General features: G+C 51.4%; 5 protein-coding genes across 5 annotated transcripts; 3 read left to right on the plus strand and 2 right to left on the minus strand.

Moving 5' to 3' along the window:
* Window positions 1-963: 963 nt before the first annotated feature.
* On the minus strand, window positions 964-3,807 carry CH63R_11141 (Arca-like protein; the record flags this gene model as incomplete). Its single annotated transcript, XM_018306115.1, has 7 exons — window positions 964-1,236; window positions 1,289-1,395; window positions 1,474-2,173; window positions 2,281-2,747; window positions 3,011-3,057; window positions 3,382-3,530; window positions 3,787-3,807. The coding sequence occupies 7 exons, from the start codon at window positions 3,805-3,807 to the stop codon at window positions 964-966; spliced, it is 1,764 nt and encodes a 587-aa protein (XP_018152956.1).
* A 1,731-nt stretch (window positions 3,808-5,538) lies between these two features.
* CH63R_11142 (Hexose transporter) lies at window positions 5,539-7,525 on the plus strand (the record flags this gene model as incomplete). The annotated part of the gene is made up of 5 exons (XM_018306116.1): window positions 5,539-5,662; window positions 5,736-6,111; window positions 6,185-6,990; window positions 7,085-7,192; window positions 7,257-7,525. The coding sequence occupies 5 exons, from the start codon at window positions 5,539-5,541 to the stop codon at window positions 7,523-7,525; spliced, it is 1,683 nt and encodes a 560-aa protein (XP_018152957.1).
* A 4,632-nt stretch (window positions 7,526-12,157) lies between these two features.
* Window positions 12,158-13,891, minus strand: CH63R_11143 (Hexose transporter; the record flags this gene model as incomplete). Its single annotated transcript, XM_018306117.1, has 2 exons — window positions 12,158-13,725; window positions 13,798-13,891. The coding sequence occupies 2 exons, from the start codon at window positions 13,889-13,891 to the stop codon at window positions 12,158-12,160; spliced, it is 1,662 nt and encodes a 553-aa protein (XP_018152958.1).
* Window positions 13,892-15,883: 1,992 nt separating this feature from the next.
* On the plus strand, window positions 15,884-16,694 carry CH63R_11144 (uncharacterized protein; the record flags this gene model as incomplete). Its single annotated transcript, XM_018306118.1, has 2 exons — window positions 15,884-16,055; window positions 16,306-16,694. 2 exons carry the CDS (start codon window positions 15,884-15,886, stop codon window positions 16,692-16,694), a joined length of 561 nt encoding a protein of 186 aa, XP_018152959.1.
* Window positions 16,695-23,621: 6,927 nt separating this feature from the next.
* On the plus strand, window positions 23,622-26,259 carry CH63R_11145 (Fungal specific transcription factor; the record flags this gene model as incomplete). The annotated part of the gene is made up of 6 exons (XM_018306119.1): window positions 23,622-23,720; window positions 23,798-23,848; window positions 23,870-24,153; window positions 24,213-24,377; window positions 24,432-24,610; window positions 24,668-26,259. 6 exons carry the CDS (start codon window positions 23,622-23,624, stop codon window positions 26,257-26,259), a joined length of 2,370 nt encoding a protein of 789 aa, XP_018152960.1.
* Between the last annotated feature and the right edge of the window lie 60 nt (window positions 26,260-26,319).

A 26,319-nucleotide genomic window follows, 5' to 3' on the forward strand; every position in this document is an offset into this window, starting at 1 on the left:
ATAGAAGGCCGTGACTGAACGGCACCTCTGTCCTTATAGCAGTACATCCCATGCCCCATATCGTCAGAGCTCAACGGTCCTTCATCGGGAACCATTTCCCGACGCGAAAGAACCAGAGCTCGCCCCGTGGGGCGCCACTGACGCGGTTTGAGGGTATCCCCGACCACGACTGGCCAGTAACGAGGCCGAACCGCAGAGCGAGCGCGTCACCTGTGAGCTTTTCCCTCATGCAACACGTGGAGCTGGAGAGGCGTAGGACGCGTTAAGATGGGACGCAGTGGCTCCTCCAAGTCTCGAAACCCTCGAAAATCTCGAAAGCCTGAGACTCGGACGGGTGGCTGAATGACACGATTCCCGGGCCAACATGCCCAGGATAGCGAATGGGGCAAGTGGAGCTGTTGGAAATGGGCAAAGAGCAAACCCGGATTGGCCAGAGGCTCCATTCGGGGAAAACTTCCCCGACTCTCGGTCGGGAATCACTGGCAACTCGGCCCGGCCGCGTCTTATTGTTGACCGACAACTCAACGCTCTAACCCCAACATCGACGGACTAATGAAATCCTTTGGATTGAGTTTTGATGCAGGCGCCCGGGCCATGAAAGCCTGCATGAGGGGGGTTTGAGTTTATCTGATCCTTCGCATCTCACTTGGATCCCCCGCTTCGCTGGATCACGACCCCCTGACTCTGGGACAGGGACAGTCATCTGGGGTACGGGGTATGGGGTCCGGGGTATGACAGATGGGCCAGTATGCAGTGAGTGATATTATCGTATTAGTGTAAGTCGCCGGAAGGGACTGTATCCGATCTGTACTAGTTACGGAACTGTCGTGCTGGGCTCCGACCGTTGCGAAGGCCAGCGAAAGACTTCTCGTCAGGGGCAAGAAAGTTCACTAAACGCCTCTGGTCTGTTTTCGGTACCGAGTCCCTTGCATCTCGACGCTCAGCGTGTCGGGGGAACCAAGACTAGTCGTCTTCCCACCCCCACGCCCGCTTCAGGTGGGACTGCGCCGAGGCGGTCGGCCAGCTGTGCTCGACGTCCGTCTTCACGAGGACGTCGAGCAGGGCCCTCTGCTCCGCGAAGTCGGTGAACCTGTCGCCGCACGCCGTGACGCCCATACACGCCGTGATCATGGCGGGGATGGTGGACTTGTTGGAGAGGGCGGTGCCGCACAGCTCGCGGATCTGCGTGCGGATGTCGTCCTGGCGAACCTTTTGGTCAGATGGGGAGAAGGGGCCCTGAGAGAAATGGCTGGTATGAGAACGGGGGGATTGGGGCGATTCTGCTTACGTCCAGCTTCTTCCTGGCCATGATTCGGCCGGGGCCAATCTTCGGGATACTCTCGTCGTGGCACATCAGCAGTGCTCGCGCGAGAGCTGCGTGTACGTTTCCGATGACTGCAAGAACGGTGTCGGGTTAACCAGGCACGATGCTCAGAAGGGAGGATAAATCGTGCAACAAGACGAAGAACTCACCAACGGCGTGGTTGATGTAAAAGATCTGCGGAAACACCGCGTCCAACGCCGGGTCCGGCTCGGAGTAGGCGATGGGCAACCAGGAGAGCGGCCGGGCCCTCAGCCAGCGGTAGTCGTACTCGACCAGGCGCTCGTACTCGGCCTTCCTGCTGGCGACGTCGCCGAAGCAGAACTGGACGACCTCGGCGCAGTGGACGACGATGCGGTTGGCCCAGCAGTCGTCGTCGGCCGGCGAGAGGGACCTGTCGATGAAGAGGTGGTCGAGCTTGACCTTGATGGGCCGCTGGGTCGCGAAGGCCATGGTGATCTCCTGGCGCAGCCCGACCCAGAAGGAGGCCTGGCGGAGGGGGCTCGGGGCCGTGGACGAGGCGTTCTGGGTGTTCATGAAGAGCTGAATGCCGAGCAGGTGGCCCTCGTGGTCGGTCCCGATCAGGGGCACGTCGAGCTCCTCGAGGGTGCGCAGCAGGATGGTGGCGGCGAGGAGGTCGTCGTTGGTCAGGGCGGACGAGTCATTGGAGATGGCCGTCAGGTGCTTGAGGCACTCCTGGTGGTAGCGGTCCGAGGCATAGGGGTCGAAGTGCCCATTCAGGCTGAGGTGACGAGACGAGAGGGCGAAGATGGCGTTGAGCAGCGTCGGGCACGTTATTGCCCGCCGGGGCACGACGATGGCGAAGTGTCGTCGGGCATCACAGAGGTCGAACTATAATAATGGGATGAGATTTCATGGTCAGGCGGAGAACGTTGGAGAAAGATGGAGGGTGGGGGGAGGGATGACAACTAATAGAGGCATTCACCGAACTGACTGACCCAGGTGCACATGTACTCGAGATAATACTTCATCAACCGGACCTCGTGCGGTTGGGTAAAGGGGAAGACGACATCGTCGTCACATTGCTCAAAGTTGGCCAGCCCGAGAGTCGAACCGGCCGGTAACGAGCTGTAGACGGATGAGGAGGACAGCAATAGTGGTGTCTGCACCACCCTTCCTCTCGAGCTCACCGCGGGCGTCGATGCGGATGCGGAGGCGGGTGCTGATGCTGATGCAGATGCGGGTTGGCCGAAGGGGCTCGTCGGCATCACGGCCTGGGCCTCACGATAATCTCGGCTACTGGCATCGACGATGATCGGAGCCAGGTCATCATCGGACTGTCGTCCCACAGCGGGTGGACCAAGAGGCGTCGTCTCCGCCGATGACAGCGGCGGCGGCGGCGGCGGGCTGCCGTGTTCAGACCAGTAGAGAGCCTCAAGTTCCTGTGTTTCATCGACGAAATGCACTATATGGGGGTGTGAACACACGACCGAGTTAGGCAATTTTGAAAACCGACGACGGCCGTCCAAAATGGGCAAAAATCGCCTATTTGGACAGATTGTACGGGGTGGGTTTGTACTGTATATGGAGTGTATGCATGTATGATGGGACGGGATGGGATGGGATGGGGATCTTGATGGAGAATGGGGAATGGGGATGGGATGTGCCAAGTTGGCGTGTGGACGGTTTGTGGGACTGTTTTTGATTCTCGACTGCAACACGACTTACATCGCCGTGGGTATCGCACCCAGGTCTGCTCCGTCGTGCTTGGCGTCCTAGCTTAGATTCAGCGAAACAAACCCCATGGTTGAGCGCGATCAGCGTGCCCGCAAAAAAAAGAAGAAAAAAAGCAAGGAAAAAAAAAGAAATTAAAGTCAGAAAAAATCAAACCCAAAAAAAGGTGTATTTGTCCAAGTATTTACGGAGCTCCCGCCCGCTCTCGACCCCGTGACAAGAATGAAAACACAGAGGGGGGGGCAACGAGGGGGAAGGGGGAGGGGTTCCGCTTTGTGCAATACATTCACGTCGCAATTCGTAATTCGTGATTCTCATCGGAGGGAACCACGAACCATCAATACTTGGATGGGCTGCCGACTTACTCGGTAGAGTGCTTGAACCGGATGGCGGGGGCGGGTATGCACGCCTTGCCAGTCGCTCTGCATCGAATACACGAGGCGTCCGGCCGACCAGATGACGGACCGGCGTCATCAGCGCTCCACGTGCATTTGAGGTGCTGCCTTTTGCAAGTCTATTTGCCGTGTCTGGGAGTTGGATGTGTCTGTTTGACGTGGGTTACGCTTGTTGTGGTGGACTGTTCGTCCCGCGCAATCCCACATCACCAACCCCAGAATAGGTCAGCAACTCCGTTTCCACAACTCCTGATTTGCTTCGGGCGAAACCTGGGGGTTTCTTTGACAAAGACCACGATGACGGGGTTCGCGGGCAAATCTGGGGAAAGAGAGGAAAAGAGACGGGGGGGAGGGAGAGGGGAGGGGAAGACTCACCAGGCATGTCGTCGTCGACATGGTTTGACTTTCGACTCCTCGTCTCTTGTTGCAAATGTTTGCTATTTTGCTATCACTGTTTTGTGTAGGATCGGGACGATCGCAGCGAGATCACGAACGTTGACAGGATAAAAATCATTTCCTGGTTGGCGAGAAGAGGCAACAGTTGTGTCGGGGCGAATTCCCGTGAGTTGTGAAAGAGGCAGAAAACTCCTATAGCCCCTCCCTCCCCCCTCCCGCACAAGTTACAACCAACCCAACGGTCGGTGAGGCTCCTTCGGCTTGAATTACCAAATCAAACCGCGCCCTGTTTGGCTCTTGGGGGCTCCCGCAGCTATGACGAAAGGTGTTAATGCACGTTGGAAGACGCCCCTGACTCGCGCCCAATGATCCACGCTCACCCCCCTGGCTCGAGGAGGGGGGGGGGGGGAGCCTCAGCGCTGCCAGGGCGGACCCGGACCGATTCTGATGGCCAAATTTGGGGGAGAGACAGAGACAGAGAGAGAAACTCCACTGAACGAACCCATTTCATCTACATGTCTCCACGGGCAGTTCATTGCGAGAATCTTCCAACAACCACGCCCCCCCCCCGTTGTGCGTGGAATGCCCTCTCATCAGCTTCCATGAGCCAGAAGCAGAGAGAAGACTCGAAAATACCACGCCGCCCAGCACCGTGTCTGTTCGATTCTCTTCTGTAGCCCCCACCCGGGGGGGTTGCTCGAACATCGGCCCTCCTCTGTCTGAGGCGGCCATCCGTCATCAACAAACCTCGAACGCGTTTACATCACGATGTCCATGTTCCCGTACAGAGTACCTGTACGAATACAGAGCAAGAACAGAGTAGAGTGCATCGGACGGCAAACCCCAAATGCCAACGTCAACTGCCATGTTTTCTCCAAGTGCCGCGAGGCGGGCATTACCCCGGTCCCCAATTTTTCTATTTTCCCATCCTCACTTTCTCTTCTGCTGTAGAGTATCCGCACGGTACCTGGCGGGTTTCCCACCCGGAGCGATGGCCGAGGGGTGCTCCCGGCCGTCCAACCATGGCGTCTCCAACAAAAATTGGTCCCGAGACGCGCTGCTGACGGCCTGACACGGCCTTCCCCATTCTCCTCCCCCAAGTATCATCCCCAGAATCCCCATCTCGGAGGCTTGCCCCGCGATTTCAGCGGCTCCTTCAGACCTGATTTGACCAACTACACCCCGGTCATTGGTCGTTGCGATTGTCGTGCAACCATCACCCCCTTCCCCCGTCCTACGCGCAAACAGGTATAATCTACGACTTTCCAAGTGTGGGCCCCCCCCCCCATCTTCTCGTTCGGGGTCACGAATCTTTTTTTTGACGGGCGTAGTCGGGACGGGGGCTGGCCATGCGGTTGTGGTGGGTTACCGTGGTGTCAGAGTTTCTATAAAGACGACGTTGCGTGCCATGTTTAACATTTCGTCTGTTTGCTCGAGTGACTCAGACGGGTTCGACCAAAGCCTCTCTCTCCCTCTCTTGTCTCTTTCTCTCTTCTTTCAGTGATACCCCGAGTCTGTCATCCGGTTCAACTGGCTGGACGAGACTCGTTCGAAACTCCTGGGCCGCAAACCTTTTACTGGCTTCCCTAGCCGTGAAGCTCATCCCAAGTGAGTTTCTCCCATATAATCTTAGTCATAATCCTGTTTCACCTCAACACATATTTCACATAAAAAAATAACTCTTGACTCCCTCGAGCAAAGCTAACCATGTCGCAACGGCAGCTTGACGCCATGGGCCATCTATCACCCTCCACCTCCGAGACGGAGAAGATCTCGACCAACTACCCAGGCGTCTCAACAGAACAACAAGAGAACGTCCTGTCCGATGCCTCTCTCGAGCCTTATGGACCTTCAGGTACGCCCGCGCGTGAATAAGTCCTTGGACAGGCAAATACCTGCTGCACTAGATACTGACGCCTTCATTCTAGGCTTCCGCGGCATCTTCGTCTCTCACTATGTGGCCATGTGCGCCGCCTTCTCCGCCATCGGCGGACTCCTTTTCGGCTACGACCAGGGCGTCATCTCCGTCACCCTGGTCATGGACGAGTTCCTCAGCCGCTTCCCCGAAGTCTCGGACCACGCCGCCGGGTCCGGCTTCAAGAAGGGCCTCATGACCGCCATGATCACCCTGGGTGCCTTCATCGGCGCCATGAACCAGGGCTGGATCGCCGACATGATCTCTCGGAAACGGTCCATCATGGTTGCCGTCGTCATCTTCACCATCGGCTCCTCCATCCAGACTGCGGCCCTCAACTACGACATGCTGGTTGGTGGTCGGTTCATCGGAGGACTGGGCATCGGCATGTGAGTCCCGCCTTCTTCATTTCTTCATTATACACCCAACTCCCCCTGATCGCGGATGCTGATATCTAGATAGGCTCTCCATGGTCGTCCCGTTGTACATCTCCGAAATCTCGCCCCCCGAAATCCGCGGATCCCTCCTCGTCTTCGAGCAGCTGTCCATCGTCTTCGGAATCGTCGTCTCCTTCTGGATCACGTACGGCACAAAGGACATCCCCAACCACTGGTCGTGGCAGCTGCCCTTCCTCATCCAGATCCTCCCCGGTCTCCTTCTCGGTTTCGGCGCCGTCTTCCTTCCGTACTCTCCCCGATGGCTGGCCTCCAAGGGCCGCGAGGCCGAGGCCCTCTCCAACCTCTGCAAGCTCCGCGTCCTCCCCGACACCGACCCGCGAGTCCGCCGCGAGTGGATGGAAATCATAGCCGAGGCCCGCTTTCAAGCGTCCGTCCTTGCTGACCGCCACCCCACTCTCGTCGGAAACGGCGATATAGCAAGCACCCTGAAGCTTGAGTTTGTATCCTGGGCCGACTGCTTCAAAAAGGGATGCCTCAAGCGCACGCAAGTGGGAGTTTTTCTGATGTTTTTCCAACAATTCGTCGGAATCAACGCACTCATCTACTATTCCCCTACCCTATTCGCGACCATGGGACTCGATCACAACATGCAGCTCATCATGTCGGGTGTTCTGAACTGTGTTCAGTTGGTGGGCGTTATTCCCAGTTTGTGGACGATGGACCGCTTCGGACGCCGGTGGATTCTGCTTGTGGGAAGCGTGGGAATGACAATCTCGCACACTGTGATTGCTGTTCTGGTCGGCCTCTACTCGAACGACTGGCCGAACCACACTACCCAGGGTTGGGTCAGTGTGGCTTTCTTGCTGCTGTGTAAGTCTTTGATGACGCCCCTTTTCCCCATGTTCAACCCAGGTTCCTTTGATGAGATGAGAATGCTAATCAATGCTCTTTTTACCTGGTGCAGATATGCTTGTGTTTGGAGCCACATGGGGCCCGGTGCCCTGGGCTATGCCGTCCGAGGTCTTCCCCTCCTCCTTGAGAGCCAAGGGAGTTGCCATTTCAACTTGTTCTAGTAAGTGCTCTCTTCCTGGAATACACCAACCTCGCTTGATAGCACAGAGACTGACGTCAGGCAGACTGGATCAACAACTTCATCATCGGCCTGATCACTCCCCCAATGGTCCAAGAAACCGGATTCGGCGCCTATGTGTTCTTTGCCGCGTTCTGCCTGCTGTCTGGTATCTGGACCTGGTTCTGCGTGCCTGAGACGAACGGAAAGACCCTCGAGCAGATGGACGAGGTGTTTGGTGACCGCACTGGACTTGACGACGTTGCGAAGAAGAACCAGATCTTCCGTGAGGTTGTCGATGAGCAGACTCATTCTTCAGTGGGTCTGCCGGCGTAGGTTAGTTTGAGATAGTTGAGAGTTGTAAATTAGTAGCTGGGGAATGCTTTGAAACATTGATGGCCTATTCGAATCTCCTCGTTCCGCACGAGATAGCGTTCGGACTGGAACTACTACATGCCCACGTCATCCCAGGCTCGTTTGCTGTCCCCCCTCGACCGACTCCCGGAATGATGGGCTGCGCAATTTTCCGGCGATGTGGTAGCCCGGCTCCGTGAACCTGGGGACTTTTTGTGGATGATGACCTGCGCGCCTTTTAGGCCACAACATCCTAGCACGATGATATGCTCCTTACAGTGCACATTACGGATGATTGCTGTGTGGGCGAGCCGGAGCATTTCGTCGACGACGGCATCCTGATAGAGGATATTCGAGCCGGCTATCTCGCTGTCTGTAGGAAGTTGGTCTTCAAGTAGGGCGGTAGGGTGAGGGTTGTGAAGATTATCAAGAAACTTCTGTAAGGCGTCAGAGCTGCCGGGTATGCATGCACCTGAGACCCCGGCAAAGCGTTGTGCTCGTCGTGTAATGACCGGCCACAACGAAGCCTCCGGACTGGATGTAGGAGAAATGGTCAGAAGGATGACCAAACCCGGAATACCAGAGCACTCACCACATCACTCGTAGTTCCAAGCCAGTTCTAGATGCGCCGGCCCCCTTCCTCGGCGTACTGCATCCCCTCTGTACTGTAATGTTAAGTCGATAGCTGACTTGACATGCCTCTTGTGAGACTGATCAAGTCTGACCGGTCGAACTCCTAGCGGCGTATCAGGATGTCCTGGCCCTCACGGTAGTCTGATACTACGACGGATTATCTCTTGAAGGACTCAAGGCAGACCTGGAAGATGGGGTTCTTGAAACAACGGGGGTGGTCAAAGATTCGACCGAAGATCCTCGCAGGCAATTTCTTCCGGGTTTTGGGCATTTCCTAAAGGAGACTTCAAATGAACAACTGGCCAATCGACCGATACACAGACGCACGCGCGCGGCGTAACACCATCCACGTCGCCGACGTTCTGCACTGCACAACTGATACCTTGAGAGTTGAAGCTTAAGATGTAATGCTGCACCGTCACCGTGGACCTAAAGAATAGGGCTCGCATCAGAATCGTCTGATAAGACAAAGCGTGATATTAGACTTTATCCTACATACAGTAGGCTAGGATCCCCTGTAATGCTTTCTCTACCGCTCTGCAATTGGATTGACGGATTTGTATCCACTACCTAAAAACTACAGGACTTTAGGCAGGCCCTCTGGCAACAGTGACGGCAGTGAGACTTGTCGTCCGCAAATCAAACAGTTACGACAAACAAGCCATTTCCAGCTTGCATTATCCCGACCCAAGTGCTTCCACGTGAGGGTTGATACAAAAAGCGGATTCGCAATTACTGTAAAGATAGTCATTGCTTCAAGCTAGTAGATGTAATTACAGCGGACTGCAAGGAATTTTATGTAGGGTTGCGTAGCACCAGACTAAATATACATTTACTGCCTCGAACGTACACAACCCAGGCAGTTGTTTCTGCAGACCATGCAACTCAAAGATGTGATATGAAGGCGAACGACAGAGGCGGTACCTGTGGTGACAACACCAAACGAGAAGGCAATTAGTCTGGGTCAAGAAACTGCACTGTATGGTGTTCTCCTCTCAAAAAAGCGTAACTACAGACAGCTCTATAGTATCGCCCACGTCTCAGCAGATTCAAGGCTCGCATACAGAAGCCAACTAGGGAATCACTAGATCAAGAAAGGGAGACATGCATAGAAGACCAAGAAGTAGGTCTGCTGTACAATTTGCCATAAACAGCAGCCGGACGAAAGGGGAAGTTGCTAGTCAAGACAAGTAGTAGAAGCCATCAACTGCAGGGCCCATACAAACAACATCAATCAGGTCAACGCCAGAGCCGCTGCCGCTTTTACGGCCACAAAGGAAGCCATGCACACAGTTCAACAAGTCGCGCGGTCCAAAGGATATACCTCGGTGAACCGGACCTATCACATATAAGCCATGCGGTACGGGGCTGGCTGATGGCCAATGACAGGGTAGGAGAGCTCATCTCAAGTTAGATTTCAGATAATCAGCTACAGGATGCGTCTTATTCTATGCTCAGGTGTACCAGTCAAACACAATCTACACATGTACAAGCAACGACAAAGTAGACAATGCAAACTAAACCCAGCCCGCTAAAATGCTTCTAATTTAACTCTGCAACGCTGATTTGTATGCTTTTATGCTCTTCTACTAGACTAAGAGACACAGGGTGCAGAGTGATGTGCAACAGCATCTAAGCTACTGTGTCTCTGCGCGAGCCCTGTTAGTAAAAGTAAATACAGTGATAGGATCAACACGCATAACAGAAAAGACGTACTGTAACTGGTTTGAACTACGCAGTGCATTGGAAGTTGTCGCAGCACCCGAAGGTCGGGCTACCATCTGGATTGTTACCCGTTTGGCACCGAATGTCCAGTGGGGGCCTGCATAGACCGTCGCGGGGACCGCATGCAGCGGAGGCCCCGGTGGTGAGAGCAGGGAATGGGGACCAAAGGCACCAGGGCCACCCCCCCACCCCCCGGGGACCCTGATGTCTACTCAATGGCCTCCTTAGTGCTGGAAAAGAAAGGAGGCCAGATATGAATTTAGTCACACCTATTTAACCTTAGGTGACCTTCCTACTCCGTATTGCGCCCCTGACAGGTGGTGGGGGTCTGCGAGTCAGTCTCAAAACTCCTCGGTTTGAGACGTACATGCCCCTATGATAGGTCCAAATACGCTGTATTTCTCCTGTCCCTCCACTCTAGAGGAATACCTGTAGACGCTTCGAATCTTTCATTACCTACGTACATGCATCGCGACACATACAACATCAGCACTTCGCTGACTGATACATCTCAAAGAAGTAGAAGACATTGAACTAACCAAGACTTGTGACAATCGCACTTCTCTAATTCATCCTTTCCAAAAGTGTTCTCTACGTACGACCTAACACTTCCCCACGTTTCCTGGACTCCAACTACTGGTAGCTTGCAACAAGTCTTTTCGAATAAACAGCTTCGATCCATGGAACACAAAGACTTGTCAGTACAACACTAGCTCTGGGTAGGATTTCAAAGTGCTAGCTCGTATAGTCATTTGCAGAGGCCAGAACACCACATATCAGTCGCTTATCTTAGAACTCCTGAAATTCAAGATGGCAAAGATGTTGCAAGGAGATTCTTATCACGAATTGGCAGAACACCGGCGTTTCTTGAAGGGCCAGGCTGGGACATCAGCTTAGCCACTTGGAACAAGGTGTTACAACGGTGTGTCCAAAGAGAACACAAGACTTTAGTCAGTGAATAAATCTGCGTAAAATGGTTACCCTAGCATTTGAAAAAGAGCAGATGCTTACTATCATAACTGTACATCATAAGAAAGTCAATCTTTAAACTTTTTAAGATTATTAGTATGTTAAAATAACATTAGACGGACAAAAACCTTGCAGATGACACATCTTTTTTATTTTTAAGGGCATGCACAGCTGCACGTTTATTGTAACACTCCAGTAGGAAAGGCTTTTTGCCAGTGCTTTGTTTTTGCCATCATGGACACATTTAGCATATCTACCAGTGTACTGGTGATTCAAATAAAGGCCGTGAGACAAGGGCATGGCAAATCATCGTTAAAGCTCATCAGAAGAACAATCTAGGTCAGTTGCTCAAATAGCTGACGACAGTGTCTTGTTTCCGTAAGTCGTCTGTAACGTTCATTGTCACGTTTGTTACGTCCTGATAAGATGCTTGCTTCCCCACGGGGTCTGGAACGTCCCAACAGTCGATGGTGGAAAGATCTGGCCAGACCCCAGTCTAATTTTGCCCGGTCCCTCGAGACATGGGGATGCGGAAAATCGGCAATATACTAGCGTCTGAACAAAGACCGAGGACAGAGGCGTAGGGCCGCGTGCCGCTAGGCCGGCCGAAGAGCTGGGCGGCTGCACATACCTGTCCGGGTTCCCAAATGAGGTAGCCCGAGGCCGACACAAACTGCAGACTCGCTTTCATGTCATCCGATATGGGGCTCTGCTGATCTTGGAAGCAGACCCAAAGTGAAATGTGGTATCTTCGGGGGATGTGCGGGGAAGATATCATGGGGAAACCATGGGGTGTGGTTTGAGGCTCACCCGCCTGGACTCCGTCTCGGGCAAAAATGGTGGTGGTATGCGCCAATTTATTTCTTGAGTAGTTGGCAATGATTCTTGGCCAACACCGGAAGTGCAAGAGTCTGCCTCCCGAACTACGTCCAAGGTAGGGAAGCACACGCGCTCATCCATTTGTAACATCGAGAGGGTCACCGAGGCACGGGTCACAGCCGTCACTAAATTGACATGTTTTCAGAACAGCAGAGTCATTTAACATGTTGTGGTATCTAATGCTCGAAATCTAGATAATCTAGTGGTATCTTAAGAACGGTTGAGGTTCGCAAACCTCAAATAAGAGAATAGGAATTAATGACATCGGATCCAAGTCCGTGTCCAAAGTGAGAAAGCCGGAGATGTCCGGCAAGGACATAATTCGTAGCGATGCAAAGTCGCTTTAGAGCCTCTCCATCGGCCAAGCGATTGGGGACGCAATGCGCCATATCAAGGAGATTAACCCCATCAAGACTTCTCCGACTTCTCGACGTTCTGGGTCTCCTCGTCCTGGCGGGCCCACAAGCCGTTGGGCTCACTGCTGCTGGTGCTGCCCTCGCGGCGGTTCTCGCGAGTGGTAGCATGGCCGTTCTCCTTGTCATCCTCGTAGTGGATGAGAAGTTCGCCGTTCTTGCCATAGCGGTGGGGCTCCTTGCGGGCAACATCGACCACATCGAAGGCGCCCTTGACACCGGGAGCAGCCTTTGCGAAGATGGAGTCCATCTCCTCGAGGGAGCGGTAGGCGGTCTCAGGGAAGAAGAAGTAGGTGACGGGGACGATGATGGCGTTGATGATGGCGAAGATGGTGTAGGTGTGGTGCTTGATGGTGTCGAAGGCGACGGGGGTGATCATGACGACCATGAAGTTGAAGATCCAGTTGGCAGAGGTCGAGAGGGCGTTGGCGGGAGCGCGGATACGCAGAGGGACGATCTCGGCGGGGTAGAGCCAAGTCATGCCGAGCCAGCCGATGGCGAAGAAGGTGTTGAAGACGAAGAGGAACACGATGCCGGTGATCTGGCAGGCATACGTCGACTGAGAGTTGACACCGGCGAGGATGGCCATGGTGAGTGCCTGGCCGACAGCACCGAAAAGCATGAGCTTGCGGCGGCCGACACGCTCAACCAAGAAGACGGCGGGCCAGGAAGCAATAAAGTACTCGGTGCCGTTGAGAGCGGCCAGCAAGTGGGACATGAAGCGGGACATGCCCAGGCCGGAGTAGATGACGGCGGCGTAGTAGGTGATGAGATTGATACCGCAGATCTGCTGGAACATCTGGTTGACGTAGGCGATGCAGGTGCGGTGGAAATTGCGGTTCTTGTCCATGGTGAAGAGATCCTTGAAGCTGCCCTTGGACATCTCCTCGACCGTCTTCTTCATGACAACGTACTCGTTCTTGCAGTAGTCGTCGTCCTCGGGCAGGTCGGCGATGGCGGCGATGACCTCCTTAGCCTCCTGATCGCGGCCCTTGAGGATGAGCCAGCGGGGGGACTCGGGCAGGTTCCAAACGAAGGCCAGGATGAAGACGCAGAAGAGGATCTGCAGGGCCAGGGGGAAACGCCACGATACGGAGCCGGGAGCAAAGGACATGCCGAGGTCGATCCAGTAGGAGATCATGATGCCACCGCTGATGAGGGCACCCTCGATCATGACGAGCTTACCGCGCTTGTGAGAACTGCACGTCTCGGATTGCCAGGTAGGAACCGTCGATGTGTTGCCGCCGTTTCCGAGGCCGGTGATGATGCGTCCGATGATGAGGTGCTCGATGGAGAAGGCAGAAGCCTGGAGAGCGGCGCCAATGACCATGATGGCGGTGCCGAGAATGATCATGCGCTTGCGGCCGAGAGGGTTACCGATGAAGATGGCGATGATGGCGCCGAGGAAGCAGCCCAGGTTGTAGGAGGCGACGGCGATACCTTGGTTGGTAGACCGCTGGCTGGTGGTGAGACCGACGCTGATGCCCTTGGGCTCCGGGTCGATGGTAGGGAACTGAGACTGGAAGGCCGGGAGGGTGAGGATACCACCGGTGACACCCTGGTCTGTAGAGCAAGTCGTGTCAGTTAAGAAAATTTCGTCGTCTCGAATGCTTGTTGTTGTCTCTCAACACCTACCATATCCGAAAAGCAAAAAGTCACATCCTGCGATGACACTGATGGCCCAGTTAAGGCTCTTGCCCCGAAGGCCGAAGTAATTGAGCTTGCCCATCTCGAAGACTTCTTTTCACAGCGGAGACAGTATCTGATCGGTTGTGTTCCCAGACAGTGTCGAGGGCTGTAGGGGTCGTAGATCGGGTCGGGAAGGAAGAACGGGATAGTCGAGATGAAGAGGTAAACAAACAGGATGATCAGATGCGAAACGGGGCGGCGGGCATCGACTTATAGATGAAATCCCAAACAGACGGCGGCAGGGTAAAGATCGGCAACGTCAGCGCCAAAGTTTTGACTTCCTGCTTTCTCCTCATCATTCAGGTAGTCCGGTCCTCTCGCTCATGCCAGAGGCAACGCGCAAAAAGGTACATGCCTCCTCCCTCATCTGCGTTAGCATGGTATGGTAGCATGGCTTCTCGTGCCAGCCTCGGACCCTGGCGCCTTGTGCTGTTCACACCCAACCCAGAAAGTCCCCCCGGAAGTAGCCAATCCCCAGCCGCCCCTCAAAGGCTTGCCCCGATTCTCCCCAATCCCCGTACGATCCAAGATGCCTCTGGAGAGAGAGAGGGGTCCTCTAATCCGGAGGGGGACGAAGAACTCTCCACCTGGATCCACGGGCATGGCCGGAGGGGGGGAACGAGGAACGAGGAACGGTGACATGTCGTCAGGCAAACCAAGTTACCGTCATGGGACGCAAGAGACCCCTGCCAGCCAATACGGCGCCGAGAAGGGCAAGAATTTTGCGGGTTCGCCGTCTAAGGACGTTGTATACGGGTGTCTTCACCGCTCTGAGACGCGAGGGCGTGGAGACTTTGTCCTTTGGAGCGGCAGAATTCGGAGAGAGGCCGACGTAGAAATGGTACATCTGGCAATGTAAGGCAACACTAGTAGAGCACAAAAACAAAAAGCACTCAAAAGAGCCGCCAATGTGTCCATTTCCGTACATTGTCGGTGGGGTTTTGATGGGGTTTTGCTGGAGACTACGACGTCATATCTCGGACGGTTTGATACACAAGTATCCGTGGAGACGACTGATACGTTTTGGGCAGTCAAAAGAGGGCAAAAAGGTACCTTGTGGTGAGTGTGTCCTTTGTACACACCAACCAAGCCAGTAACGTTGGTTCAGTCAGATCTGGTTGGTTTGAAGTCCCCCCCCCCGCCCGAGCGGCGTCGTATGCGAGTCAGGGAGCCCTGCGCGAACCCTGCGGCAAACCCTGGGCCGAAGCCGGGTTCAAAAAGGTAGAGAAGCGCCGAGGAGATTGGGGGCTCTGCTCACCGGCGGCGGGTGGCATTTTAGCCGCTCAGAGCGCTTGCAACTGCGGGTTCTGACTCTCTCTCGCTATCTCTCGCCCGACCGTTTCGCTCTCTGTTTGGTTCCTCTGCCGGATTTAAGCTGGGCCCTCCGTCGTGGGGACAACCGGGCGACGGAAACCAGGTTTCATGTTGAAAATGCTCGCACGCGATTTGTCAACGTCGGCAGCTGTTGGTGACGGGGTGTGTCGACGGCGGTGGACCGGATGACGTATAGCCTCGCTCCATGTTGCTCATTTTTTTACCATGTCCTTTTTTGGCCTGTTTGCGTGACTCTGGGACTTGTGAGGTTCTCATTGTCGAGTTACAACACGACGTTGACAGTTGACCAGAAAGACATGTCGTTCAATCGTTGGAAAAAGCTTAACTATGCTAAGACAAACCCCCAAGAAACGACAAGCCACGACAAGGCAATTTCACTGGAGTTGGCAATTCGCCAAATCTCTTGTCGATTGCTTGTTCGTTGCCTATCCCTTGGTATGGACCGTATGGTGAGTCCCTCGCTTCTTGTCCTCCAAAAAGACCCAAAATACACTGCGGCTAACTATGGGGTTTATTGGAGCCAAAGTGGGATTCTTCATTTCGAGCAGACACGCGCCGGAGCATGACGTCGTTGGAGAAGGACTTTTTCACTTTGTCCCTCGGCGTTACCCCATCAGGTAATCCGAGGGCGCACAGCGCGAGAGGAGTTGCAGAAGAGCCAAGCCAACTAACTGTGACGGAGTTGAAAAGCGTCGGTATGGCCAATAAGAGACAACGAAATGCCATGAACAGTGGCCCTGGGAGCGGACAATTAGACGGGCCTTTGTCTTTTGGGTCCTGTTTCTCACCCGCATTCCCGCAAATCACTTGTAGAAACGCAAACGCCGGTCAGCTCTCCAGACCCCAGTCAATTTCCCGCCAAACCCAAAGTGAGTCGAATTGGAGCCCGCTGCGACTCGTTTGTTGGTGTTTGCTGCGCGAAACGGCAATGAAGCCGACGTTGGACCTTCTTGGCGCACAAGCCACTGCATGTTTCGACGGGCACCGGATGTACGGTGACGTACGGGACGACTCGGTCGTTGCTATCAGCTCAGAGAGAGTCTTACCAACTGTTGTCCTTTTTCGTCGTTCACCTCGATGGCTTCCGGAAAGGTAATCGTGTTGCTGATCGTTTCCCAGCACACTGGTTTAGCCAACCGTGTCGCAGAATGCATTCCCTGGCAGAACGTGGTCTCCAATGTTCCAGCGTTAAGCCGCTGAATTTCCCATTGTTGACAAACACGCAGTGCCAATCGCCGGAACCATATAGAGATCTTCACCGCAGACAATCTTATCAGGGCAACAAACCGTTAACCGATGGAGGCAGTACCCTGACTCTGCATGTCTTGGACGGTTTGTCTGACCCGGATGTCTCCACAACTCAAGGGATGGATGCCTGGCGCAAGGGGCGAAACCGGGGCCTTCCTACGATGTGGCCTGAGAGAGGAGATGACTTGAAGAGGCAGAACAAAAGCATACACACAACGGTGGAAATCAATACCGGGGATACGATCTCACACGTCGGGTAAACTCGTGTGTGTCACGAAAGAGACGTTGCCGCTCATTACAGACACTCCACCACATGAACGAGTGATATTGTCTGATGACTGGCGCCCGGGATCAATTCCAACATTCAGATTTTGCCCATCTCGATTCAATCCAGTCAGTAGTAGCAGATTGCCGATGTAGGACGAAATAAGAAAAACAACCACGGGAGGCGGGAGCGCCAAGCTGACAACACCGCCGATTCGCCGGCCCGGAAAATTCTGCACTCTCGGCCCCATTCCGTGGAACCAAGTTTTTCTGGCTCTGGTGTGGACCCGGACCCTGGCCGCAGAGAACTCAGGACCTGTGATTGCTAGAGACTCGGATTCTGATTGAGGCAGCCCACGTTAGACCTTTGACTTTCTGTATGAATGGTGGGGATGAGGGGGAAAGAGGAGCCGATGAGGGAGGGAAAGGAGGAGGAAGAGAAGCAACGGAGCAAAGAGCAGGGACTTCGTGTTGGATCACATGGGGCGTCGCAGTCTGTACGACGAGTTGAACAAATCTGTGGTTCTGCCCGACATGCTGGATCTCGAGCATGGTGCCACTTGTGATGCCCACAACGAAGAACCATCATGTGACGCGGTGACGAGCTGCCTATCTCGACAACTTACAATAGCCGCGACGTGACCGGCCTCAAATCGGCCCTTTCCCCCTCGAGCCGGCATGTAGGCTTGCTCTAGGAAAACTCCGCGTTAGGGGTCTTATGGATTCGGAGACACAAGCCGCGCCCGCCACGCTTGCGGTAAACAAACAAGAGCCTTGCTTTGCTTGGAAATGACGTCTTTGTTTGGTCCCTGCGTCTCCATTCTGTTACCTGGCCAGACCGCTTCTGGTTCAACCCTCCTTGCGGCAACACGATAGCGGCACCGGAATCTCTCCGAAGTTATGACGAGTACTGTTTCTTGGCGTTTACTGTCATCACGGAACACACTCGATGACGGGACACAACTGTGCTTAGCGTATACCACCAGTCAGGGTATCAAGACGCATAGATGCCAACCAGAGACACAGGTCTTTTCAATTTTCCCGCTATTTCTCACACCTGCAGACATTGACAATAAGAAGAGGCTGGAAATAAAACGAATACTTCAAGAGGTTTAGAAACCATCCCACTTTGGCTGAAGTACAAAAGCTGTCAGTCAGTTGAGCTAAACAAGTGATCTTTTTACTCTAGACTCTTGTACTAATTGGACGGGTGACATATTGATATTCATGCAGCACGGTTGCTTGCTTTACGTTGAGATCTGGTCCATCGCGCAGTGGAAATTCTCACTATGATGTCTGGAAACTGCCCCGATCTTCATGATCATCCATTGCCCCTTATTATACGGTTAACTTTGGCAGTCGAAACATTCACTTCATCCCGCAAAACTCCCCACTGAACATGAGTACGGACCATGGTTGTGTTCAACAAGGCGCTGGCGGGTCTCGTGTCCCCGTTTCTCCCGGCGAAATACGTATCTTTCACCGGGGAAGGTGAGCCCGATGTCGGTCATGGCACGGCGGGACCACCGAACGACCTCACTAAATCTCGTCGAGACTATTCGGGAATTCGGGGCAGAGTCAAATGATTTTCGGTTGCTGTCAACTTCACTGAGGCAGTGCTACGGGCGCTCTCGCTCTCCTATCAAGCAGACATATGTGCTGGGGGCAAAGCCTGACAGCGCAATTGTAAGCAACTAAGCAATATTATACCCTGACGAATATCAGCTTAATACCGCCTGTTGCAGAAACCAAACTTGAAGATTTCGCTCAGAAGTGATCATGGAGACTTCAATACGCGAATGCCGGAATGTACCTTTGAGAGGTGTGTGCGTTCTCATAACAACACACCGAACACAAGTCCTTTTCCTTCACTCGGAATACAAGCTACATACAAAAAGTTTCTGAGCCTCTGTTCCATATAGAATTGCCTAGGTTCCCAGTTGATACATTCTAATGTGATCATTTTTGAGGTCTTTCGAGCAACATCTCATCCAGAGCAACTAGCCAGGTCAACTGCGAAAGTCGAGAAAGACAAGCAATCATCGCCCGTCTGAACATGATCCAAGGTAAGCCAGTCGTAATCAACAGTTCAAAAACTGGCCGTATATCTCTCAGTAGGACGCTTGTCGGAATCTGCCTTTGTCCCAACTCTGAGCTGTTGGCTGGTCCTCTAAATTGGTTTAGACTGGGCCATGTAAGGAGCCGAGACAGTAGCTAATTTCCCTGTAGGCTTGGCTTGTTTAAATTACATACATCGTCCTGATCATCATCTCGACGTTATTCCTGTTTCTTTGAGATCATCCTTCGAACACTTCTTTAGGCGATGGGAGATTCACAGCAAATGATCTCACTACAATTGCTACTTGCTCAGTTACACAGGCAATCAAAGAGTAAGGTAAGAGTACTCTTGAAAAGGTTTACTACATATGTTTGCAAACCACAAGGTCTGCCAATGTAACAGACGACTAAATGTCGCCCCTATATTCTATTGACCATTAAGCAACAGGCCATATGTCCGTGACAATAAGAACTTATGATGTGAACCTTCATTACTAGACTTGATATTACAGAACTGTTTTTGTAAGACGGTTCTTCTACTAGAGTGAAAAGTACTAGATTCAAATACACGATCTAGATACAGGGGTATTTAGATGGGATAACAGTAGATATGATGAGAAAGTCGCCTTCAGCTTTTACTGTGTCATACGGAAGCTCCTCTCGTGGCAGATGTTTAAAGACGAAAGATAGGATGAAGTAGTCACCTTAAGGCGTTTCTCCCCTTACGTACCTGCTTAAAACTCTTGAATATGTCATATCCTCCTGTGACGCTTCTTTAACCCCACTATATATTATTTTAAGTATCAAGCGAAAGATGATTGAAGCCAAGTCTTTAGGTGTTTAGTAGATTCATCAACTACAACATGTAATATTAAATATTAAATATTTAAGATTGCTAAGAATCTTCTTCATTTAAAGCTAAAGTAGGAACTACAAGTAGAATAAGGTGACAATAGCGCTATAACAGTAAGTAAAACAATTAATAAAACCAGCTGCACATGTTGGCAACTAGTGTTTCGACAATATATAATAAGCCCTAAAGCAACCTCTTGCGCTAATTACAGCTGTTCTTACTTACAATACATAAGTTTACTTCTACTATTCAACTAAGCCCTTACTATATTATTAGTAGAAAGTCTTTTAACTGTTTAAAAGTATGTAGCCAGTTACTCTAAGGTAGTTACAATAAAGTCGACAGGCAATAATGTACCTAAAATAAACCTGCAACCTGAAATAAAATTATTATGTGTACGTCTGCAGAGTCATTAGCTTTCTAAACTACAACAACGAGTTTGTAGATGTATTGAACGTTTTCATAAGTTCTTTCCTATTTGAAATCTGACATCAAAAAACAAAATCTAAGTATAGTGGCTTGAAAAAGAAGGCTTAGGTGAATTAGAACATACAGCTCAATACGTTCTGCAAATAGATTGTTATGGTCTATGCCTCTGTATAAGGCCATAAGCAGAACTATGTTCCAACTTTATTTCAGCTTGCTGAAGGGTCTTGCAACGAATTTTAAAATGGAAAACGTGTTGCAAATTAGTATGAGAGTGTAAGCTACTGCGTCTAGATTCGGAGTGTATAATAATACTAGGGTATCTTTAAGTATCTGTGCGCCTTAAAATCATTACAGATAACTTACAAAATCCTAGAGATTTTAGCATAGAAGTCCAAGTCTTCATAAATCTTCATACTAGGCGATTCTTATTGTTATTCCTTTAGCACTGGATTATTGCAACATAGAGTTGCAAAATTTTGATTTAAAAACTTGAATACTTGTAAAAGCTCCATTCAACCTCTGTTATATCATGTGTTGGCTTGATCTATCTTATACTAGCTTTTCTGTAACATGCAACCTATTAGTAATGCACTATACGTATAGAAAGAGTTCATTATTCATAGTAAGAGTATAAGCCCCCTGCACTTTTTGTAATTTAAAATCTAAAGCAAAGACTACTTAGTTTAGAAAACGCACAGTAAGATCTCAAGCAACCTCTTGCTATTGACATTGAATTAGGATTATAGTATTCTAGGTAGCCACAGAAGTAGAACGAACGCCTTAGGATATTGTGTTTCGTGTTATTTGTACTAGTGGCAATCTATACTTGCAAGTTACAGGCGTATATGTATTACACGATAGTGATTTTGGATCTGTGTTAACGACTGGGACAGATATGTGTCTTGTGCTACGTGCAGCGAAGCAGAGTAAATATATGCAACGCAGTTAAATGGCAGACAGACAGACTAGACCTACTAGATATATGTAAATACGCCTAAGGTACTCATGCTGTGATAGTTCTACCAGCATGCAAAATACTCCGAGGAAAAGAAAGACCACGAATCCATTATTCTAGTACAAAACCTTTATAATTGCAAAATGAAACGATTGATTGCGAGCAGCAAGCAACGCCTTTTAAATCCCTCGTAACAACCTGATAATTGTTCAAGCCGATTCTTGCTTGGGAGATCTTACTACCAAAGTGAAAGCAAGAATTTTTGTAACCGCTCAGTTTGTCAACTTTCAATATCCTAGCTTTCATCTCGCACGATTTTCTGACCATCGCCAAGCCTTTTGAATGTCTTAGATTCAAGACGAAACAGATCGCTGATGCCTGATTGTGAGGACGCTACGTCCTGGGCCATGACGCATGTATGTCTGATGAGTGAAGTCAAAACCCGTCGTCCCAACTGCTGGCATGAATAGCTGCCGATGACAGCCTTATGGACGACGGAGATACTAGTTTTGCTTGGTCTTTGCTTCGGCAAAGGTACCGAGCGTGTGTCAGCCAGGCAAGTTAGATTGTCGCGCGGCTCCTGTCCCATGCAAGCAACTGCCTGCTCGAACAAGGTGCTACAGAATCAGACTTCGATGCTTCTGAGACACGGATATAAGTGCTGAACAAACTCAGGGGAAGAACAGATGCGAATGCTGTAAATCTGTATGCACCGGAAAATCACGTTGGAAGGTGGTCTGCTCTCGAAAAGACACAATTGGCAAAATACATCCCGTCCTTTGAAATCAGACTGATCGGGTGCTCTGGTCAAAAAGACAGTGGTCTCGCCGCTGGAATCTGAAATAGTTAGTCTCCCTGAAGCTCTTCATATTTTGTTCTACTGCGTAAAGGCGGAAAACTTCGAAGCCTTTTGGGCGAGTTTGCGTCTCTAGACAAGCCATCCTGACCTTGCGATTGAGCATGTTTTAGACACTCGATGAGGCGCTGCAAGTGGACGTTCATCTACCGAAAACCGGATCTGATCGGGTTCCAGCTTCCGAACGTCGACAAGACACCTGGCAACGATGGATATGGCCGGGTGCTCCCAGATCAGTCGCCGGGTTCCTGTCTCACAATTGAGAAGTTACCAAGGAGCTTCCCTGCTTATCTTTGTAACAAGTTTATTTGGCCCTTTGGGCCAACACCTATTCCACCGATGTGTCTCGGAAAGTGATGCGCCGGAACTGCCATAAGATTGAGACGACAGCTGACAGGAGGTCCTATGCTTCTGTCAATATGGGAAAGGGAAACAAAAGGCTTGGTTGAAGCTAGGCCGTCAAGGTTAGCAGATAGTACCAAGAGGTTGCACCCGCTCACCCGGTAGTGTTAGAACAGGAGGGCTGAAACCGTGTCTGTGCCCATTTGCGGTTGGCGCTCGGATTTCAATAACAACAACATTAAGACATCCAGTTGATCATTGAGCCTCAAACCACACGATTGGGTCGTGATCTACAGCCAAAACAGCGTTTTGAGGCGATCCATGAGCATTTTAGCGTTTGCTTGTCGGCCACACTTCCGGCAAAATCAGGTCGTTATCACTGACAGATCATCTTCAGGAGGCAGCAAAGTCCGAAGTAACAATAAGGGGTAATACGGGGCTGGAAATGTCCTTGTTTTTACAGAACAAATTGCTTGCGGCTGGTCTGGAGCCAACCAGTGTCCCTCTAAGCAGGATAACGAAGAGCCAACCAGATATGGACATTGGTTGCGACTGGCTGTTACGTCAATATTCACGTTGAACGATATTGTGGCTAACCGCCCACTCAGGTCTGGATTCATTCCCATAGTGTTGCTCAATGAATGTGATCTACCAAGGTGCGGAGAATACAGCAGGGTGTACACCGACGATGGCAACACTACTAGCGGATGCCCAAGGGTGCTGCTGGGTTCAAGACGTCTTGACAGAAGGAAACCCAAGCATCGTCAAAAGAGTGAATGGCCCAGGCGTCTAGACATCACTAACCCGTCTCAGTTTGATTCATCTTTAGTACACAGATTGACACTGAGCCACTTGTCACAAGACGTCAGTTGTAACAGATTGCACAGGCGTCTGTGCCAACCCCGCAGTCCGCAAGTTGGGGACGCTTCTCTGACGCTCCATTCGAAATTGACTGTGCATGCGGACCCTAAAGTTGCGTCTTCCTCATCCTCCCCCCAATACGATGACTGGGTAGGGTAGTCCCTGATCCTAGGGAACATGTTTGTTTTCCAAGCCCACCCCCCACCAGCCTATGGTGCGAAGGCAGTTTCAGCGGGGAATGGTCAGGGGGAGACAAAAAGCTCATCTGAGGTTTTCTCCATATGGAACCAGTATCACAGCGAGGGGTTGAGTATCACATTGAAGGAGTATGATAGAGACCAGTACAAGGCTCGATAAAACAATAGTCCCACCCGGAAATACAGAAGCCGGGACATGACCCATGATGAACAGGGCTTCCAATCGGCTTGGAAGTGATGTTTGGATCGGCTTGCAAATCTAAACATCGACCGCACTTAATATTAACAATGTCAGCCCCCCCCTTAGAGCAATCAGAGTGAAGTGGCGATCAACGCACAGCTTTTCAAACAGTGATTCCGAACATTGCGATCATGTCGGGCACGATGAAATCGCAAAGTCCCCAAAACAGTCCGGCCCCTAAGTCATCAACTCGGGGCGTTATGAACTGCAAGCCATGTCAGATTCGCAAGGTAAGTGATTCCACCCTTGCAAATAAGCATGTTTTCTGATCGACGTCCTGCATATGCGCAGATCAAATGTGACAGAGCCTTACCTGCGTGTGGAGTATGTCAACTCTATCAAAGGTCGTGCTTCTATGGTATGTCTCCTTTTCCTCTAGGTGACGTCCTTATGTATAAGGGGTCTAACCCAAGCCACAGAGGGTGTTCCCAAGAAGCGAGGACCAAAGAAGGAATCTCTTAGCGCTTTGATAAAGCGAATTGATGGTCTCGAAGAACTCCTCAAGGCAGAGAAGACACCAACGCCACCTGGATCGGATGTTATCAACACCGATGTAAATGGGTTCCATTCCTACAACAACGCGAGCTTCGACACTTGCGGCTCTGCATCGTCTGAAGTGTCTCCTTGCAGCCCTTTCCATGAAGGTGTCTTTAGAACCAATTCGTATGTTATTTGACATGGACACTTCCATCAGTATTACACCGTGGCTAACGCGATCTTAGAGACTTCCCCTCTGTCATCAATGCCGAGGGTCTGGTTGACATCTACTTCACATACTTCCACCGCAATCCCTACGAAATTCTGGATGAAGAGGCGACGAAGCAGAAACTAAAAGACAATCAGCTTCCCAAACCAGTGCTGTATGCTCTCTGTGCTGTTGCAACGAGGTAATTGCACGAGATTCCATAAGCATTGTGGACCCAAAGCTCACAGATTAGCAGATATTCAGAACAGCCAGGCAAAGGACCAAGTAGTCATGTTTCCGCGGAGACCTATGCTTCCTGGGCCCAAAAAGAAATGGAAAATGCCAGTGTCTCACTCGACAGTTGTCAAGCGCTTCTCTTACTGGTGACAGCATTTGCGGCCATGGGCAACGGAAGCAGGGCGTACAATGTTCTCTGTAAGTTTAGAAGCTCCCTTTCATCAAAAGTGCATACCTGCTAACCTGTTTCAATAGCTCAGGCAGTCGGCACAGTTATGGCACTTGAGCTGTATCAATGCTCAGAAGAAAACGAAGATCACAGCCCACCAGAAAATAAGCTGAGAAAGCGGCTCTTCTGGACTTGCTACATCATGAATGTTTTCGTGGCAACATGGCTCGAGCGGCCCTCTTTGATCGATGATGCCATAGTCAAGGCAACCATTCCGTTTTCTAATCAGCAATCTCAATCTGTATGGCAGTCCAAGAATGACTACACCTCTACGACCGACACTGGTCAACTTTTCGACAAAGACACGAGTTATGGGCTCCAAAAGCTTGTTTGGGTTGCTCACATCCTTTCGGACACCAACAGATATCTGCTCATTACAGATCCCACGACGCAAGATGCATACGGCCACCGACACAAGATCCGACATGATCTGGACCTTTGGGCAGCCGACATTAGTCGCAATCCCGATTACCCACATCAGCTGCTTGATGGCCCCGAGGCAAACGTCCTGCTTGAGTGTCGGGTGATTTATCACTTGATTTACTGTCTTCTTCATCGTCCCCTTCTGCCATTGCGTCTCGGCAAGCCGGTAGGGGCAATGATGACACAGCACTGGATGTCCGAGGCCACAGAGATGGCATTCCGTCACGCAACGGCAATCATCGAGCTGGTTGATCAGTCTTTTCAGACCAAAGCTTTGCATCTGCCACCCTTCGTATCTTATTGTATCTTCACAGCTGGAACAATCCACTCTCATGGAGTTCACTATTACGCCAATGATCACAACCATCAAGGCTTGGGCATTGGGCTTCCCTCCTTTGCCAGTTCTCCGATGGCGGCAGAATCCTTCGCCACCTCTTCTGAGCTTCTCAGCAAGGGCATCCACCAGCTCTCTGCTATGAGCAATGAGTTCGAATCAGCGCGTCTCTTCAAGCAGCGTCTCGACGATATCACCAAGGAGCATGCCCGCTTGCTGCGGAGTGATGTAGCTGGCTACAACCCACCCCAGTCGAACAGGTTCTTTCGCCGATACTCCGTCGAACTCCGCCAAAAGGTCCAAGGATTCCATGCTGTCGAATCATATGCTGTTACTCCTACGTACTCGCAGCCACCAGGATCTCCAGAAGAAAATGCCGCAAAGATGACATACTCAGCAGGAGCGTGGAATGCAACTCAAAACCAGGGTGCTCCCAAGCTACCCTTCGCACCGCCAAGGCCAAGCATCGCCAATTCAGCAGCCCACGGTCTGGGCCACTCCAGATCGTTCTCTGACAGCATGTCTCTGAACCAGTCATATTCATTTGCAACAACCAATCACATGTCACAGAGGCCGCTGCCAGTGTGGACTGGCTTCCAAGATGCTACACCAAGACAGATCATCACCCATGACACACCGGCGCCGGACCCCTCGTCACAGCTAACATCCCCTATTCAACAACAGGAACAGGTCGTGGCCTCAAGCCAAAGTGGCTGGGGTGGAGTCAAAAGTTTTGCCTGTGGCGACTCTCTTGGTTACGAGGTTCTTCCAGGTTCAGTCGTGGCGGCTGGTCCGATGTATCATCCAGGAGACGAGCTGCAGGGCTCGTTTGTACCATTCCAAAACTTTTCTGTACTATAGCTTCATCAACTATAAACATTCTTTAGAGAGTCTATCTGTGCCGAACACAAACCGTGGAGT

Source organism: Colletotrichum higginsianum, chromosome 8 (assembly GCF_001672515.1).
Source record: "Colletotrichum higginsianum IMI 349063 chromosome 8, whole genome shotgun sequence".
In the NCBI taxonomy this organism is placed as follows: domain Eukaryota; kingdom Fungi; phylum Ascomycota; class Sordariomycetes; order Glomerellales; family Glomerellaceae; genus Colletotrichum; species Colletotrichum higginsianum.